Genomic DNA, 16,903 nt, shown 5'->3' with positions numbered 1-16,903 from the left:
TGGTGACAGACTTGAAGGCCCAGTACCTCAGGATCCCCCCCCCTCCAGATCACTCCGCAGTGGGTGGCCATCCAGCTTCAGGGGTACAGGGAGCAGTGGGAATCTCCCTCCTTTTCACCCCTATCCTGACCTAAGCTTCCTGGAGGAGGCAGCCCCAGGAGGGGCAGGTTTGGGACCCAGAGAGCCTTTTGAGGAGAGGCAAAGGAAGGAGGAGTCCTGCCAAAAAGTCCTAGTAAGGGGGGCTGGCCACCAGGGCTGAGTCTCAGCTAGACTGTTTCTAGGTGTGTGTGTTTGTCCTCTTAGGCCCCGGACCATGTGAGACACGTTACAATCTCCATGAGGAAGTTTGGTCTCTTACTCACTGCCGTTCTCCCAGCAACTAGAACAGGGCCTGGTGCACAGTAGGTGCTCAAGAACTACTTATGGAACTGTAAGTGCTCAGGAAGTATTTGTTTACCCAAGGGTGTAGGCAAAGCTGATTCTCAGGTGTGCAGAAGTGCCAACGTGTCCCCTGCGCAGATCACAAAGTATCCCAGGGAGGCCTGCAGAGGCCACGAGGGGAGGGCAGGGGAGGGGAGGGGAGGGGAGGGGAGGGGAGGGGAGGGCAGGGGAGGGGAGGGGAGGGCAGGGGAGGGGAGGGGAGGGGAGGGCAGGGGAGGGCAGGGGAGGGCAGGGGAGGGGAGGGCAGGGGAGGGCAGGGGAGGGGAGGGCAGGGGAGGGCAGGGGAGGGGAGGGCAGGGGAGGGCAGGGGAGGGGAGGGCAGGGGAGGGGGTTCAGGGAGTGAGTGTGTCTTCAGGAGTCTGAACATGCTCGGTGAGTGACATCCACGCGTATGACCCGGGCAGGAGTGTGTGCTACTGAGCATGTGAAGGCGGGCGTGTTTGGGACCCACGTGTGGTAGGAGTCGAATGTGTAAAGCAGTAGATCTGAGGCTCAAGATTGAGCCTCCCTTCCTCTTCTCCAGCCCCCACCTTTTCTTCCCCAGGTTTCAGGACTTGGGCTGCCGGCAGAGAACATCTATGGAGACAATCCCCACTCCACTCGCTCATTCCCCCCAGACCCCCAAATTCTCAACTGGCCAGTAGCTCCTCTACCTGGGGAGGGAAATAATAACGTCATTTCCTGCCCTGAAATCCAGCCGCCAGGGCCAACACCACCTGCTGCCCACGTCCTTCCCGGTTAGTCACCCCCTTTCTGGGGGTGGAGGGGGGCCTGGCAGGGCTGCGCCGAGGGGCCGGCGGCGGGGTCCGAGCCCGCGCGCCCGTCCTTCCCCTGGGCGGTCACCTGCGGCTGGCGCGGCGGCTGCGGCGGGGCGGGGCCGCGGCAGGTCCCCACTCCTCCCGCCCGCCCTGCCGCCCTCCCGCCCTCCCTCGGCCATATAACTGAGTCGCGGATCTGACCCTCCGCCGCTGCAACGTGAGTCTCGGCTTGTCGCCTTCCTCCCCGGACAACATGAGCTTCAGCACCCGCTCCAGCTTCTCCACAAACTACCGGACCCTGGGCTCCGTGCAGTCGCCCAGCTACCGGGCCCGGCCGGCCAGCAGCGCGGCCAGCGTCTATGCAGGCGCCGGGGGCTCGGGCTCCCGGATCTCCGTGTCCCACTCCACCAGCGTGCGGAGCGGCTGGAGGGCCGGGGGCCTGGCCGCCGGGTTGGCCGGGGGGATGGTGGGCATCGGGGGCATCCAGAGCGAGAAGGAGACTATGCAATGCCTCAATGACCGCCTGGCCTCCTACCTGGAGAGGGTTAGAAGCCTGGAGGCTGATAATCGGAGGCTGGAGATCAAAATCCGGGAACACCTGGAGAAGAAGGGACCCCAGGTCAGAGACTGGGGTCATTATTTCAAGACCATCGAGGACCTGAGGGCTCAGGTAAGGGGGCATGGAGGGAGCAGCCCAACTCCCAGCCATGTTTGTCGCCCCACTCAGTACCTGTACTTCCTGCTGGTCTCCCAAGGATAGGAATTTTAATCCCCCCTTTTTATTTCCACCCCGCCTCCTATTGTCCAGGAAGGGTGTTAGGAATGCCCTGGATTTCCATACATACCTCTAGCCACAGGGAGCCCAAGGGTGGTCATTGCATGGGTGGGTCCTTTCCCTGGAGATTGTGGGAACTGGAGGCCAGAGTTTGGGAAGTGGACAGCATGGAGGGAGGTGAGACAAGGCCCACATGGAGGACCCAGGCACTGTTTTCTGGCCAAGTGGGGACAGTTGGAGGGTTAAGCGGATGTGGTTAAGGCTGAGTCATCTTAAGAGTAAACTGGAGGCCTACCTGAGGGTGGGGTGGGGTAGGGTGGGGGTGGAGGGGTAACAGGTGCACTAAAGGGAAAAATGCCAGGAGAGGGCCAGGGAGAGGACTTGCATAGTAGCTGCTCACTTCAAGCAGCCAGCCATCAGAGGCCCGGAAGGAGGGGTAAGCAGGAGACTGGTGGGAGCCCTGGGACTTGAGACTTCAGGAGAGGAGGGAAGAGTGTGAGGGGCACAGGTGGAAGGGGATAGCCTCTGGCTATTCCTGGGACCAGGAAGTTTTTACTGAGACGTATAGCACACTCATCCCATCATTGACTTCTCATTCACGGAGCAATACCTCTCACCAATCCTCAGATCTTTGCAAATTCTGTGGACAACGCGCGTATTGTTCTACAGATTGACAATGCCCGTCTTGCTGCTGATGACTTCAGAGTCAAGTAAGGCTGGGGGACTAAAAGCTAGGGGTGACGTGAAGAATGCTTTGCTTCCTGAGCTGGGTCAGCTAGGGGCTCGCAATGGGATCTTGTTCAACTGTGGTTGGAGCTGGATGGATGGGAGTTAGACCCCATCAATTTATTCATTCATGTAACCTAGTCTGGGAACACTGTCCCCCCACATACCAGAAATGGCGCTCAGAATTACCATCTGATTCCTGACTTAGTTTCTGGTTTGCAGTGAGCATGATGCTGCTCTTAGGAGGTGGCAGGGGTTGAGAAGTTTATGGATCTGATCACCTCCACTCCCACAGGTATGAGACGGAGCTGGCCATGCGCCAGTCTGTGGAGAATGACATCAGTGGGCTCCGGAAGGTCATTGATGACACCAATATCACTCGGCTGCAGCTGGAGACAGAGATCGAGGCTCTCAAGGAGGAGCTGATCTTCATGAAGAAGAACCACGAGGAGGCAAGCAGGGGCCACTGGCCAGGCCAGGAACCAGGGGCCAGGACAAGCCTGGGGGCATGATGGGGCAGGCTTACCTGCAAGTAGCATTGCAGGGATGTTTAGAACAACCAGCCTGGGCTCTTCTTGATCAGACTGTTGCAACTGTTGCCATACTCAGTGGGTCACCTGAGTTACAACATGATGAGGTCAAGAGGCCATGGGTGAGAGAACGAGACAAAGACAAAGATAGAAGCAGCTAGCACCAGGAGCGAGGGCAATGGAGGAGCGAGAGCAGGCGGGGTTGGCAGGGCTTCCCGGAAGAAAGTGTAAGGAGCAGGTTTGTGGAAGGCGGGTAGATGGAGGGGCAGGGTGAAGTGAGGAGAGAGAAAGCACTTGTGAGTGACAGGTATGGGCAGTGAGGGGGTGCATTTTACACAGCCAGAGTAGAAAGGCAGGAGTGCAAAGCTGAGAGTTTCCTCTGTTCTCCAACTGATCCTGTAGGCCTGGAAGAGGCAGTCACAGCTGAAGGGCCTCACTAGAGCTCAACCCTGAGCCCCTCCTCACTTTTTTCCTCCCTGTCTTTAGGAAGTAAATGGTCTACAAAACCAGATTGCCAACTCTGGTTTGACTGTGGAGTTGGATGCGCCCAAATCTCAGGACCTCAGCAAGATCATGGCAGACATCCGAGCACAGTATGACGAGCTGGCTCGGAAGAATCGAGAGGAGCTAGACAAGTACTGGTCCCACCAGGTACAAGAGGGAAAGAGATGGATGCCGGCTGGGCACAGAGACCCAAGGGTGGGAGGGAAGCAGGCAGGGAAGGAAGAACCTAAGGATCATGCCCACCCTGCAGATTGAGGAGAGCACCACAGTGGTCAGCTCGCAGACTGCTGAGATAGGAGCTGCTGAGATGACACTCACAGAGCTGAGGCGTACGGTCCAGTCCTTGGAGATTGACCTGGACTCGATGAGAAATCTGGTAAGAGCCCTCCCTTCACCTGCCCCAACTCCTCCTAACCCCTGACCTCTGTCTGCCTCAGACCCATCCTGTCTTAGCCCATATCCTACCCCTTCCATCATGAATTCCTTTTGCTCAGAAAGAGTTGTTACTCCCTGCATCTCCCACTGCTCCTACCCTAGCACCTGCACAAAGTGGTGCTCAAAAAACTTGCAGAGTGAAGTCTTGAGTTCTGAACTGCTCTGAGGAAAGTTGTAGACTCTCCCTCCACTGGATCTCAAGGCTCACCCAACCCTTTTCCCTGTGGCCCCCGCAGAAGGCCAGTTTGGAGAACAGCCTGAGGGAGGTGGAGACGCGCTATACCATGCAGATGGAACAGCTCAACGGGATCCTGCTACACCTGGAGTCAGAGCTGGCCCAGACTCGGGCAGAGGGGCAGCGCCAGACCCAGGAGTACGAGACCCTGCTGAACATCAAGGTCAAGCTGGAGGCTGAGATCGCCACCTACCGCCGCCTGCTGGAAGAAGGGGAGGACTTCAAGTAAGTGGGGCTCTCCCACCCACACAAGCCAGGGTCAATATGTCACTTATTCCAAAATCTTGAGCTTTTGAAAGCCCCACTGAGCACTGAGCTGGTGCTCTGTGAGTGCCCCTATGTCTGCAAGGAAGTAACAGTTACGGAGGTTCCCGCCTGGAGAAGAGAATGCACTAAGTATTGCCCCTAGCCATACTTGGCGCACAAATGGAATTTGACCTTGGGTTTCCCTGAAAGGAGGAAGTAACAAAGGGGAATTTGGAGATAAGGCACAGGGGTAGGAGGCTTTTTTTCTTCCATTTTCCTAGTCTCCCTTTTCTGTGGGGCTGTTTACAACAGAGATTTGGTCTTCTGTTACAGTCTTGGTGATGCCCTGGACAGCAGCCACTCCATGCAATCCATCCAAACAACTACCACTCGCAGGATTGTGGACGGCAAAGTAGTGTCTGAGGTCAACGACACCAAAGTTATAAAACGTTAAAGGCAGCAGAAGTGGGGCCCCCCTTGGGGTGGGGTCAGGAAGCCAATAAAATGTTCAGAGGTCACTGAACTTTACTTTGTGTCTTCCTTGGCTGTTTTCATTCTGTGTGCAAATCCCCTTACCCAATAGCCCTATCTATGATGAGGCAGGAATCACCTCTGACCCCAGGGGTCTTATTTAGGTGGGGGAGTGGGCAGAGGAAGGGTCTGGGTTTTTGGAAACACCTTCTCAGGAAGAGGAGAGAATGGGCCAAGGGCTGTGGGGAAACTACAATAGAATTGTGAAATCTTAACCTTGAAGAGACCTGGTGATCTTAACACCCCTGCCTGTTAGGTGCTCCTTAGCAGAAATCAGCCAGAGAAGGAAGCCAAGGACAAAGAGCAAAGGAAAGAGAAAGGCAGGACCAGAGGACACAGCTGGCTCTCCCCACCCTTCCCTTTCTGCATCCTGGACCCCTGCCCAGTGCTTCCCACCCATAGCTTTTCCACCTACCCCTCCTACATTCACCCCCCAAACTTATGGTCCCCTATGCTCTGCTCCTTCACTCAACTGGGATATGACTTTTAGTGCAGTAGAGGTCTGGCTAGAACTGGAGTAAATGCAATCATTGCAGGTGAAAGAATATTCCAGTGGCCCCCATCTAGATAGGTAGTGCCCCTAAGTAAGCACCCACTTAGGTAACAAAAAGCAACTTAAAGCTAACTGAAATGTCACAACTCTGCTTTTCATTGGAAGTGTCATCTAGTAGTGAAAACAATGGATGTCTAAAACTAATCACATGCTTTGATTGGGATGATAGTTTACCTTTGAAAATTAACATATTTTATATAAAAGTAACACACCAAATCCAGGAGGAAATAAGATTAAATATTTCCCATCCCATTCCCCAGAGGGAACCACTGTAAAATAGTTTCTTAAACTGTACATATACAAACACATTTTATTTTATACTTGTGGGATCGCACTGTTCTACACCTTGATTTCTCAAACTGCCTTCATTTCACAATATATCTTGGACACCTTTCTGAAACAGTATGTGTAGACCTACCTTTTTTTTTAACCCAGATGATTACATTTGAAGTCTCTGCTACCTTCATTTGGAATCTATAATATGCATATTCCATTTACCAAAAGGAAATTAGTCTAATATGGAGGAAGCACAGAATTGCAGTGATTATGCATTCTGTCACTTCCTGTTTTGGTGATGTTTTTGATTACTTTTTTCCTACCCATTGTCAGGTTGAATGTTTATTATCACACAAATCTACTCTCAAACTGCAATAAAGAATAAGTACTATGTTCCAAATTCTTTCCAGAAGTCAGAACCTTGATTAATTGATGTCCAATCACAGTTACCGGACCAATTTGACAAGTGATATCTAGGCCTTTCTTGATCCTTGCCTTAGTAATTTGTCATCCATCTAGTTTGAGAGACAGCATGCACAATATGACATTTTACATAAAACTTCTAATGGCATCTGTATAGGAATGATGTTGGGGTCATTATTTTAGAAGGACCCTCAGAATAAATTTCAATAAATTTCTCAAAGTAAATTTGGTGGGGAAAGGAGGATTATATTTAATCTCCTGTAAATCATACACCTATTTTATTTTATTTTATTTTATTTTATTTTATTTTATTTTATTTTATTTTATTTTATTGCTGCCTAGTACTTAAATGTGTGGAGTACAAATGTGCTTAACCCAGGTCTTCTAGTGATGGATATCTTGGTCTTCAGTAGTTTTAGTTTTTGCAAAAAAGCTGCAATTAATGTTAATCAACATGCAATTTATATTTGTGATTAATAGGTATGCTATATGAGAATATAGGATAAATTCTTAGAGATGGCACGCTGGCCTACCATAGTAACAAATATTTATGCAGTACCTACTTTGTGCCAGGCCCTGTGCTAGACCTTGAGTATGTATGTGGTAAACAAAGTGGGTATTGTCCCGACCTCATGGAGCTCATACCCTAATGGTCAAACGTATGTGCATTTTTATTCAGTCTTTCAACAAATACCCGCTGAGGACCTACTATGTACCAGCCACTCTTCTAGGCACTAGGGATACATCAGTGAACAAAGCAGACAAAATCCCTCTACTCATGAAGCTTGTATTCTGGTGACAGGAGACAGATAATAAACAATAAGCTACAGCGTGCTGGCAGGTGATCAGTGTTACAGGCCTGGACGGAGCAGGCAAAGAGGGTTGTAGTGGGGAGAGGAAGGAAAGTAAAAAAGGGGGTGCATGATGATCCAAGGTAATGAATCTTTGACTAAAATGGAAAACTGTGTTTTTACTAAGAAATATAGTGTTTACTCTGCAGTCTCTAACAATATGGGGGTCCCTGGTGGAAAAAAGCTGAAAACTATTCAAGGCCCAGAGGACAACACTAGGACAGGCAGCCCCTGTGGGTGGTGGAGAAGTCCCCAGAGGGACAGGTGGAAATCTTTTCACTGTAGGGCCCTGAGAGAAGGGGAGGAGAGCCTACAAAGTGGACAGAGCAAGGGCTGCTCTAGCTGATCTGGGAGCTTCTACGGACAGGGACCCCTGTGGCCTCTGAGTACCTGGGTTCTACTACCTGGAGGAGAGCATTCTACCTGAAAGCAAGGTGCCCTGCTGAAGTGTTGCTCACCCTTCTGAAAACATAACAATCACCTGCCTCACTTGCTTCTGTTCTCTCTCCAACCCCTACTTTTTCCACCCCAAACTTCAATCTTTGCAGAAATCTACAGGAGGTGAGTCTCTGGGGAAGATGGTTGAGCTTTACTCTCTGAGATCTGTTTTAGGAAAGCATCCAGAGCAGTTTTCCTGCCCTGTCAGCCCCTCTGTTTTCTGAATGTGTAAGTATAATACAGAATGTGCTTGCTCAGACACACAGATGCCCCAGAGGTCTGACGAACGCCCCCAAAGGGTTGCACCAGCCTGGGTGGCCATCACTCTAATTTAGTCAGGGGAATTCAGCCTTCCTTAGGGCCCCTAAAAAGGAGAAATTGATGGGTCAGCCACCAGATGTGGGACAGGGAGCAGACAGGCCCGAGAACAGACTGACCCCAGCAAGGGTGATGGATGGGATGGGGACCTGCCTAAGAGTGAAGCAGAAAGTCCCTGGCAGAGCCTGAGCAGGGCTTGCAGCTGAGTCAGGCTGATTGGAGTAACCCGAGACGTAGCACCTGACATGACTATCCCTCCATCAGACAATGTCCCGCAATTCCCAGGGCACTTAAGCATTCGATCCTCCTTACAATCCCGTGAGGTATGCAAGGCAGTGGGTATTACGGGCTTTGTCTCTGAGGTAGGCCCTGAGATTCATGGAGATCATGTGACTTGTCTGAGGCCACTGCGCTAAGAGCTTAAAGCAGGAAGCCACATCCCCCGATTCCCAGTCCCACGCCCTGTCCTCCATATATTATAGCTTAACCCAGGGGTTCTCAGCCCCGGCTGCAATTCAAGTCACCAGACAAGTTTTACAAACAATACCAAGGCCCACTCCCCATCTCCAGAGACTCTGATTGAATTGTCCTGGGGGAGGGGCGGCAGACTCCCAGCAAATGCTGAAAGAGCTCCCTGCGGGGTTCCCACAGGCAGGCAAGGCTGAGAGTCATCCAAGCTGCGCCTCCAGTCAGCACACCTGCCCCCCCCCCCCCCCCCCCCCCCCCCCCCCCCCCCCGACGCAGGCCACCGACATGCCTGTTTTAAAGAGCACACTGTTCGATGCCTTTGGGGCAACCTTCCTCATCCCTGTGAGAAGATGACTTTGGGAGGGGTGGCCCATTTAGTCCCCCAAGTGCCAAAGGGGAAAATTAGCAATTCCAAGAATATAGTATGGAATTATCTGTCCCATTTCACTCATCCTCTCTGTAGGTGCAATCCAAGCCAGATACTAAACTAATAAATGGTACTGGAAGGGGCAGAATGGCAGGTATCATATACTGTGATTTGTTTTTTTTTTAAAAAGGCAAAAACAGCCTGGCCGGGCGTCACTCAGCTGTTGAGCATCGATCTAGGATCCAGGAGATAGAGGTTCGATTCCCAGTCAGGCCACATGCCCAGGTTGCAGGCTTGATCCCCAGCAGGAGGCAGCCGATCAGTGACTCTCATCATTGATGTTTCTATCTCTCTCTCCCTCTCCCTTCCTCTCTCTGAAATCAATAAAGACATATTTTAAAAATAAAATAAAAGGCAAAAACAACAACTATATATATGTGTATGTATATATATGTGTGTATACACACACATATATATCCAGATAATATTCATATGTATATATCCTTGTATATGTAAAGATCTCTGGAAAGATATTCAAGAAACTGGAAATAATGATTGTCTCTGAAGAAGAAACTGGTGTAGGAGAAATCAAGGTGGGAGGAAGACATACTTTCCCTTGCATATCCTTTGCACCTTTTGAATCATATAATGCCAATTCAAATACAAAACAAAATTTTTTTGTTAACTTTTATAATGGCATAGGAACCTACAGCCCCCAGGGAAGGAAGTGTTGCACCCATCTTTGTTTCTGTCTCATCCCATTCATTCAACAAATATTTATTGAGCACCTACTATGTGCCAAGAACTGTTCTAGGGGCTGGTGATACAGGGGTAAACAAAACAGACAATCCTTACTCTTGTGGAGCTTACATTCTAGCAGAGGGAGACAGATAATAAATTATAAATGTAATGAGTAAATTATATAATTGTTAGAAGCAATATTATGGGGAAAAAATAGAACAGGATATGGGGAATCAGGGGTTGGGGGATGTATTAGTTTCCCATTATTGCTGTAACAAATAACCATAAACTCAGTGACTTAAAACAACACACATTTGCTATCCTACAGTTTGTGAGGTCCGAAGTCCTAAAATCAGTGCAGGGGCAGGGCTGTGTGCATTCCAGGAGCTCTAGGAAAGAATCTATTTTCCTTGCCTTTTCCAACTTCTAGAGGCCACCTGCATTCTTTGAGTTCTGCTCCACCTGTTATCTTCAGAGTCAACTGCATTACCTCTTTAAATCTCTTTCTCTGGAATCTGCTTCCATGTCATCACGTCTCCTTCTCTGACTCAGACTCCCCTGTTTCCCCATTGTAAGAATGTCCTTTGAATTACATTGGCTCCACAATTCATGATCATCTCAAGATCCTTACCTTAATCACGTCTACAAATTCCCTTTGCCATATAAGGTAAGATAATCACAGGCTCTGGGGATTAGGACATGGACATTTTTGAGAGAGGCGTAATTATTTTGCCTACCATAGGAGGGGAGAGGCAGGTTGCAATTTTAAGTTGGGCAGCCTGGACAGAAGGTGGCTTTTGAGTCAAAACTGAAGATGATGGAATTAGCCTTGCGTAACTGGGGAAGCAGGAGTAAGGAGAGAACCTGCCTCAGACATCCCTCTGCCCCTGACCCTCACATTTAGGTTTCCACTTGTGTGTGCCTTTAGGTCAAAGGGATTGGAAAAGGGTAGACTGTCAGCCTACCTCACCCCAAAGTTCTCTCCGCTTCCCTCCTGCACACTGCCACTAAAGCCCCTCAAAGGCCACCAGTCTGAGTCCAAGCAGCTTCCTCTACCTGCTCATCTTTTCACCCTGTGGCACCTGACCCTGAAGCCTGCTGCTTTTGGCACCCGGGCCATAGCACTCCCCTTGTCCTGCTACCTCTGCCTGTCTGCGTCCCTGCCTGGGCCTCTGACGTGGGCCTCTCGGCTGGCCTCAGCCCTTCCTCTCCCTCAGCAAGCTTATTTTTATTCTTTGACTTTACTGTCATCTCTGAGCGGATAGCTCAATGTTTATCTCCAATCCTGGTCTCTCTGGAGCTTGAGAACCGTATTTTCCAACTGCCTTTGTTTCATTTTGCCACATGGCATACTTAGCTATTTATTTCTCACCTCCCCCATGAGATTGTAAATTCCTTGAAGGCAGGTACCCTGTTTTATTCAACTTTGTTTCATCCTGAATGGATTATAACAGCACTGGCAATTATTATAATAATAACTAACATTTAGTGAATGTTTTCTATGTGTCAGGCACTATGCTAAGTGCTTTACACACATTAATTTAATTTTAACAACCACCCTATTCATAAGCCTCATTTTACAGGTGAAGACACTGAGGCTCAGAGTGGTGAACTGATTTTTCTCAAGGTCACACAGCTAAATAATTGAGAAAGCCAGAATACAAACCAGGCAAACTGGCTGCAAAATCCAAACGCAGGGGATGGGATGGGTTGTCACTCAGCTCCATTCCGAACCCGTGCCTTCCTGCTTCACAAGCCATAAAGCTAAAAGGTACCCTTCCCAGACACCCTTGCAACCAGGGTGTGAATTGCGTCCCACTCATTAGATGCAATTCAATCATATTTGGAAGGCGGAAGTGAGACAAAGATCCTCTCCAGCTGCTGTGGTTTCTGCTGGCAAGCATGGTCATGGAGCTATTGAGTTTTGCTGGAGCAGTGTCCAGAGGTCAGTCATTTGTATTTTTTGTTGCTGTTGTTTTTTGTTAATCTTTACCCAAGGATATTTTTTCCATTGATTTTTAGAGAGAGTGGAGGGAGAAAGGGAGGGGGAGAGAGAGAAACATCGATTGGTTGTCTCCCACACGCGCCCCAACTGAGGCCGGGGATCGAACCTGCAGCCCAGGTACGTGCCCTTGACCAGGAATCGAATCCGAGGCCCTTCAGTCCACGGACCGACGCTCTAACCACTGAGCCACACCAGCCAGGGCCATTTGTTTTGTGAGTACTGAGGGGCAGCTGTAGCAGGGGGAAGTAGCGGCTTCCTGACCCATGGGTCACGGCTGCAGGAGTATGTCCATGGGGTCAGCCAGCTTCCTGATGCTAGAGTAGTTTATGTTTCCTGCAACTAGAGTCAGGTAGGAGACCTTCAAGGAGGAGACCTGGGAGCAGTTATCCGACTAGACTGGGTTTGAAGGCAGTTACCACACGTAATGGCAAAACCAGCAACTTAATTTACCACCTGGGGCTGCCTGGAAGGCAAGGCTTTGGCAGACTACACGGCTGTTACAATAGACCACAGTGAGGAAAAGGAAGTCGAGGGCTCTGCTGTGGTCTGGCTGCTTCGGCTGCACAGGTGAGCTCAAAGAAGGCAAACGGAAAGCTCCAAGTTTTAAATTCTTGGCTCAAGAGGATCGGGCTGCTTCGAAGACTTCCTAAATGAATCTCTCAACTCCTGCAGTCACAGGGCCGATATACTAGAAACCGGATGCTGCAGGTTGTTGAATTACATCATAAGCTCAAATCACAAGCAGGTCTTACATTAAATCCAAGGCCTTGAGGAGGATCCTAAGAATGGGCAAAGGGGCTTTGGGATATATTTCAGGATGTTAACTACCCAGACCTCGCTAAATCTCACTGGCTGGCAAGGGTAGCCTCTCCTTCTCTTTCTTTAAGGGCCAGCCCTGGCCAGTTTGGCTCAGTGGTTAGAGCATCAGCCCTCGGACTGAAAGGTCCAGGGTTCGAGTCCAGCCAAGGGCACATACCCAGGCTGCAGGCTCGATACCTGGCAGGGTCAGGGTGCGTGCTGGAGGCAACCAATCAATGTGTCTCTCTCACATCAATGTTTCTCTCTCTCTCTCTCCCTTCCACTATCTCTGAAAAGCAATGGAAAAAATATCCTCTGGTGAAGATTGCAAAAAAAAAAAAAAGACTATAAGAGCCTCACCTGTGGTAGCTAATGTGCAATGGATGCCTCGGGTGCATAAGTAGAGGGACAAGTACAAAATCTGACTCTAGAGGAGAAGATGCACAAACCAAAAGATTTTGCTGATTTATACAGACACAAACTTGAGGAATATGTGTGGGGTTGGGTCCTAAGTGTGCTAAACCAGAAAGGAAGAAACACAGTTTTAAGTGGGGCTGAATGTATTGATACGGCTTTATTTATAAGGGCTCAGAGATTCCAAACTCAGTGTTCGGACTCTAGTGACTTGGACCAATTCGATCTTTCTTTCACTGACTGGCTAAGGCCTGGACTCGGTAGTGGCGTACAGTAAACGAAGCTGAGTTACCAGAAACCCAACGGCATGATTCAGAGCAAGGAATCCAAAGAATTAGGGAGAGGGATATGTTGGAGCAGATTTATCATGTACAACCCACTCACTTGCTCCTAAACAATTTCTCTAAGAGCCCCTAGGGGATATTCCCTTCACTGCAACATTGAGAAATACACAGGTAAGAGATGTTTTTCTTTTCTTTGTTTTACTTTGCGGGTTTTTTATCTTTTAATCCTTACCTGAGGATATCTTTTTATTATCATTATTATTATTATTGATTTTTAGAGAGAGAGAGAAACATTAATGTGAGACAAACATCGATGGGTTGTCTCCCATATGTGCCCTGACTGGGGATCGAACCCACAACCTTTTGGTGTACGGGACAGCACTCCAATCAACTGAGCTACCCAGCCAGAGCTTTTGTTTTGTTTTGTTTTTGTTTGCATGCTCTAAAGGATAAATTTAGTAGAATCTATTAATTTCTCTTCACTCAAAATTGCAAAACCAAAAACCATAAAATATAAGGCAAAGGGAAGCTGGTCTTCAAGAATTTGTCTTCAGGTTTTTACTGGTATAACAACCCTTTCAAGCCTAGGGCTACTCAAAGATGAATCATGAAAATAAGGGGAAAAACTTTGTTTGAAAACAGGTTTGATGGTATGCATGCTACAGCAAAAGCTGGTTGTAGCAAATAGTTTCATTTCAAACCTGCATTGATACATAAATTAGACATTATTTGGGGATGATTAATTTCTGGAAGATCCAGTGCAGCATTATGCCAAGTTTTGCATTTATTGTAGATTCTATTTTAGTACTAGACACTAGAGGTTAAATTTCCATCACCAAAAAATGAGAATAACAGCTGCTACTAAGGTAATGAGCTGTGAAATCCATTCCCCAGTATTGCTTTGAAAATATACTCCTAGGTTGTTAAGAGAAAACCTGACTTTATCCAAATGTATTATTCAACTGAAATTCTTCAGTCATCATCTACTGTTGGCCTGACTCCTCTTCTTATTTTTTTACCCCAACCAATTAAACGCCAGTGTTTCTCAGCTCTTCAGCTAAGGACAATTTCTTCTCCTTCTTCTGTGCAAACGGGATTAGCTAAAACCAATTTTACCCAAATGGGCTTTGACTGCACTAACTCTTCCTCCAGTCCGCAGGGATCCTATGCTCACCATGAGCACTTCATTCTTAGATAACTTTTGCACCATTTCTGCTTTCTTGTCTCCTTCAGGGCACACACCTAGTAGGTGTCTAAGTAGGAGATGAGAGGTTTCCAATTCTGTGACGATCTCAGGTAAAGCTCCAGCTGCACCAAGAACTTGCCCTACCATTTGTTCTATCAGCCTGGCACAAAGTGGGGTCAATTTTTGTTCCAACTCCAATAAGACCTCCAGGAGGAGCCTACTGAAGACCATTATGCTCCACAAACAGTGATACAATTTTGGAAAAGATCAGTTCGCATATGAGTTTTCTTTCTTTCACTATCTTTGGAAACAATACCAGGTCTGACTTCTCTCTCTTGGCCCCCTTTAATGCTCCTTTTAGATACTACCTCAGGCCACACCCCTAAGGTCATCAACTTCACAGCCAGGTTTGTTGACTTCTAAGGGTCTAATAACAATAAGTTGGGGTTCTGAAATAAAGTTTCTTGGGGGTACTAGAATTTCTTTACTGTGTACTCACAGACTTTAATATTATATTTCAGTTGAGCAGAAATTTGAATAATAGGAGCTTCTTCTCCTACTATACCTTGTACAAATGCAAGGGTCTGTCCATACTGTTCTTTAGTCTGGGGTTTTTTTTGTTTGTATGGTTGGGGTTTTTTTACCAAATCAATTTTATTTGTAGAATCAAAATATGCTTCACTTTCATGATTTCTATAGCAGCCAGGTGCTTAGAAGTCTGAGGCTGAGGACAAGACTCATTACCAGCTATCAACAGAGAGCTGCAGCCCTCACTGCTATGCCGTTCAGCATAGTAGCCCTCAAAATATCATGGCCAGGCCTGGCCGGGTGTGGCTCAACAGGTGAGCATCAACCTAGGGTCCAGGAGATCCTAGTTCGATTCCCAGTCGGGGTACATGCCCGGGTAGCCAGCTCAATCCCCAGTTGGGGAGTGCAGGAGGCAGCCGATCAATCAATTACAACTCTCTCATCATTGATGTTTCTCTCTCCCCCCCTCTCCTTTCCTCTCTCTGAAATCAATAAAGATATATTTTTTAAAATAATAATAATAAGTAACCCTGAGTCAAAGAAGAGATCGTAAAGGAAATTTTAAAAATACATTGAACTGAATGAAAATTAAAATGCAAAGTTGTGGGATACAGGTAAAGCAGTGTTGAGAGGGAAATGTATGCCTATATTAGAAAAGAGGCGCCTGGCCGGGCGTGGCTCAGCGGTTGAGCATCGACCTAGGATCCAGGCGATTGGGGTTCGATTCCTGGTCAGGGCACATGCCCGGGTTGCGGGCTCGATCCCCAGTCCGGGGCGTGCAGGAGGCAGCTGATCAATGACTCTCTCATCACTGATGTTTCTATCTTTCTCTCCCTTCCTCCCACTGAAATCAATGAAGATATATTTTTGAAAGAAAGAAAGAAAGAAAGAAAGAAAGAAAGAAAGAAAGAAAGAAAGAAAGAAAGAAAGAAAGAAAGAAAGAAAGAAAGAAAGAAAGAAAGAAAGAAAGAAAGAAAGAAAGAAAGAAAAAAAGAAAGAAAGAAAAAAAGAAAGAAAGGAGGAAAAGTCTCAAATTAATCATCTCAACTACCACCTCAAGAACCTAGAAAAAGAACAGCAAAATAAAGGAAGCAAAAGGAAGAAAGTAATAAAAATGGTTGAAATCAGTGAAATTTAAAACAGAAAAACAGCCTGGCTGGTATGGCTCCGTGGTCGAGCACCGAACTAGGAACCAAGAGGTCACGGTTCAATTCCTGGTCAGGGCACATGCCTGGGTTGCGGGTTCGATCCCCAGTAGGGGGTGTGCAGGAGGCAGCCAATCAATGATGTATCTCTCTCATCAGTGTTTCTATCTCTCTATCCCTTTCCCTTCCTCTCTTTCTAAAAATAAATAATAAAAGCATATAACAAAAATAAAACAGAAAAACAATAGAGAAAATTTAATGAAACAAAGAACTATTTATTTGAAAAGGCAAATAAAAATCTACCAACCCCTACCAAGGTTGACAAATTTAAAAAAAGAGAAGACACAAATTACCAATAGCGTCAATGAAACGATTTTTTGTAGATATACACAAGATTATTCTAAATTTATATGGAAAAGCAAAGAAATTAGAATAGTTAAAACAATTATGAAAAAGTGGGAAAAATCAGTCTGCATGGTTTGAAAACTTATTATATACCTATAGTAGTCAAGATTGTGTGTCATTGGTGGAGGGATAGACACGTATATCAATGGAACACCCTAGAGAACCCAGACATAGATCCACACAAATGTGCCAAACTGATTTTTGACTAAGGCATTAAAGCAAATCAATGGGGAATATATATATTTTAACAAGTTGGTACTAGGGCAATTGAACATCCACAGACAAAAAAAAAAAGAATAACAATCTTGACCAAAGTCTCACACCTTATACAAAAATTAACTCAAAATTGATCACAAGCAAGTATAGAACACAAAACTTTAAGAAAAAAAATAGAGCCCGGCCGGGCGTGGCTCAGCGGTTGAGCATCGACCTAGGATTCAGGCGATCAGGGTTCGATTCCTGGTCAGGGCACATGCCCGGTTTGTGGGCTCGATCAATGACTCTCTCGTCATTGATGTTTCT

General features: G+C 47.5%; 1 protein-coding gene and 1 pseudogene across 1 annotated transcript; one reads left to right on the top strand and one right to left on the bottom strand.

The window, feature by feature from the left end:
* Positions 1-1,383: 1,383 nt before the first annotated feature.
* KRT18 (keratin 18) lies at positions 1,384-5,167 on the top strand. The gene is made up of 7 exons (XM_016201120.2): positions 1,384-1,869; positions 2,602-2,684; positions 2,996-3,152; positions 3,717-3,881; positions 3,985-4,110; positions 4,406-4,629; positions 4,984-5,167. Exons 1-7 carry the CDS (start codon positions 1,453-1,455, stop codon positions 5,102-5,104), a joined length of 1,293 nt encoding a protein of 430 aa, XP_016056606.2. The 5' UTR covers positions 1,384-1,452; the 3' UTR covers positions 5,105-5,167.
* Positions 5,168-14,089: 8,922 nt separating this feature from the next.
* LOC107528132 (eukaryotic translation initiation factor 2 subunit 3B pseudogene) lies at positions 14,090-15,116 on the bottom strand (annotated as a pseudogene).
* Positions 15,117-16,903: the final 1,787 nt, after the last annotated feature.

This window comes from Miniopterus natalensis, chromosome 2 (genome assembly GCF_054644295.1).
Source record: "Miniopterus natalensis isolate mMinNat1 chromosome 2, mMinNat1.hap1, whole genome shotgun sequence".
NCBI classification, from domain to species: Eukaryota; Metazoa; Chordata; class Mammalia; order Chiroptera; family Miniopteridae; genus Miniopterus; species Miniopterus natalensis.
The sequence above is the reverse complement of the archived record's forward strand: the minus strand, read 5'-3'. Positions and strand labels throughout refer to the sequence as shown.

Bases quoted from the DNA above. Each gene is read 5' to 3' on its own strand.
- KRT18 (XM_016201120.2), top strand. From the start codon at position 1,453: ATGAGCTTCAGCACCCGCTCCAGCTTCTCCACAAACTACCGGACCCTG. The intron at 4,111-4,405 runs GTAAGAGCCCTC...TGGCCCCCGCAG, and splicing joins TGGACTCGATGAGAAATCTG to AAGGCCAGTTTGGAGAACAG. The intron at 4,630-4,983 runs GTAAGTGGGGCT...CTTCTGTTACAG, and splicing joins GAAGAAGGGGAGGACTTCAA to TCTTGGTGATGCCCTGGACA.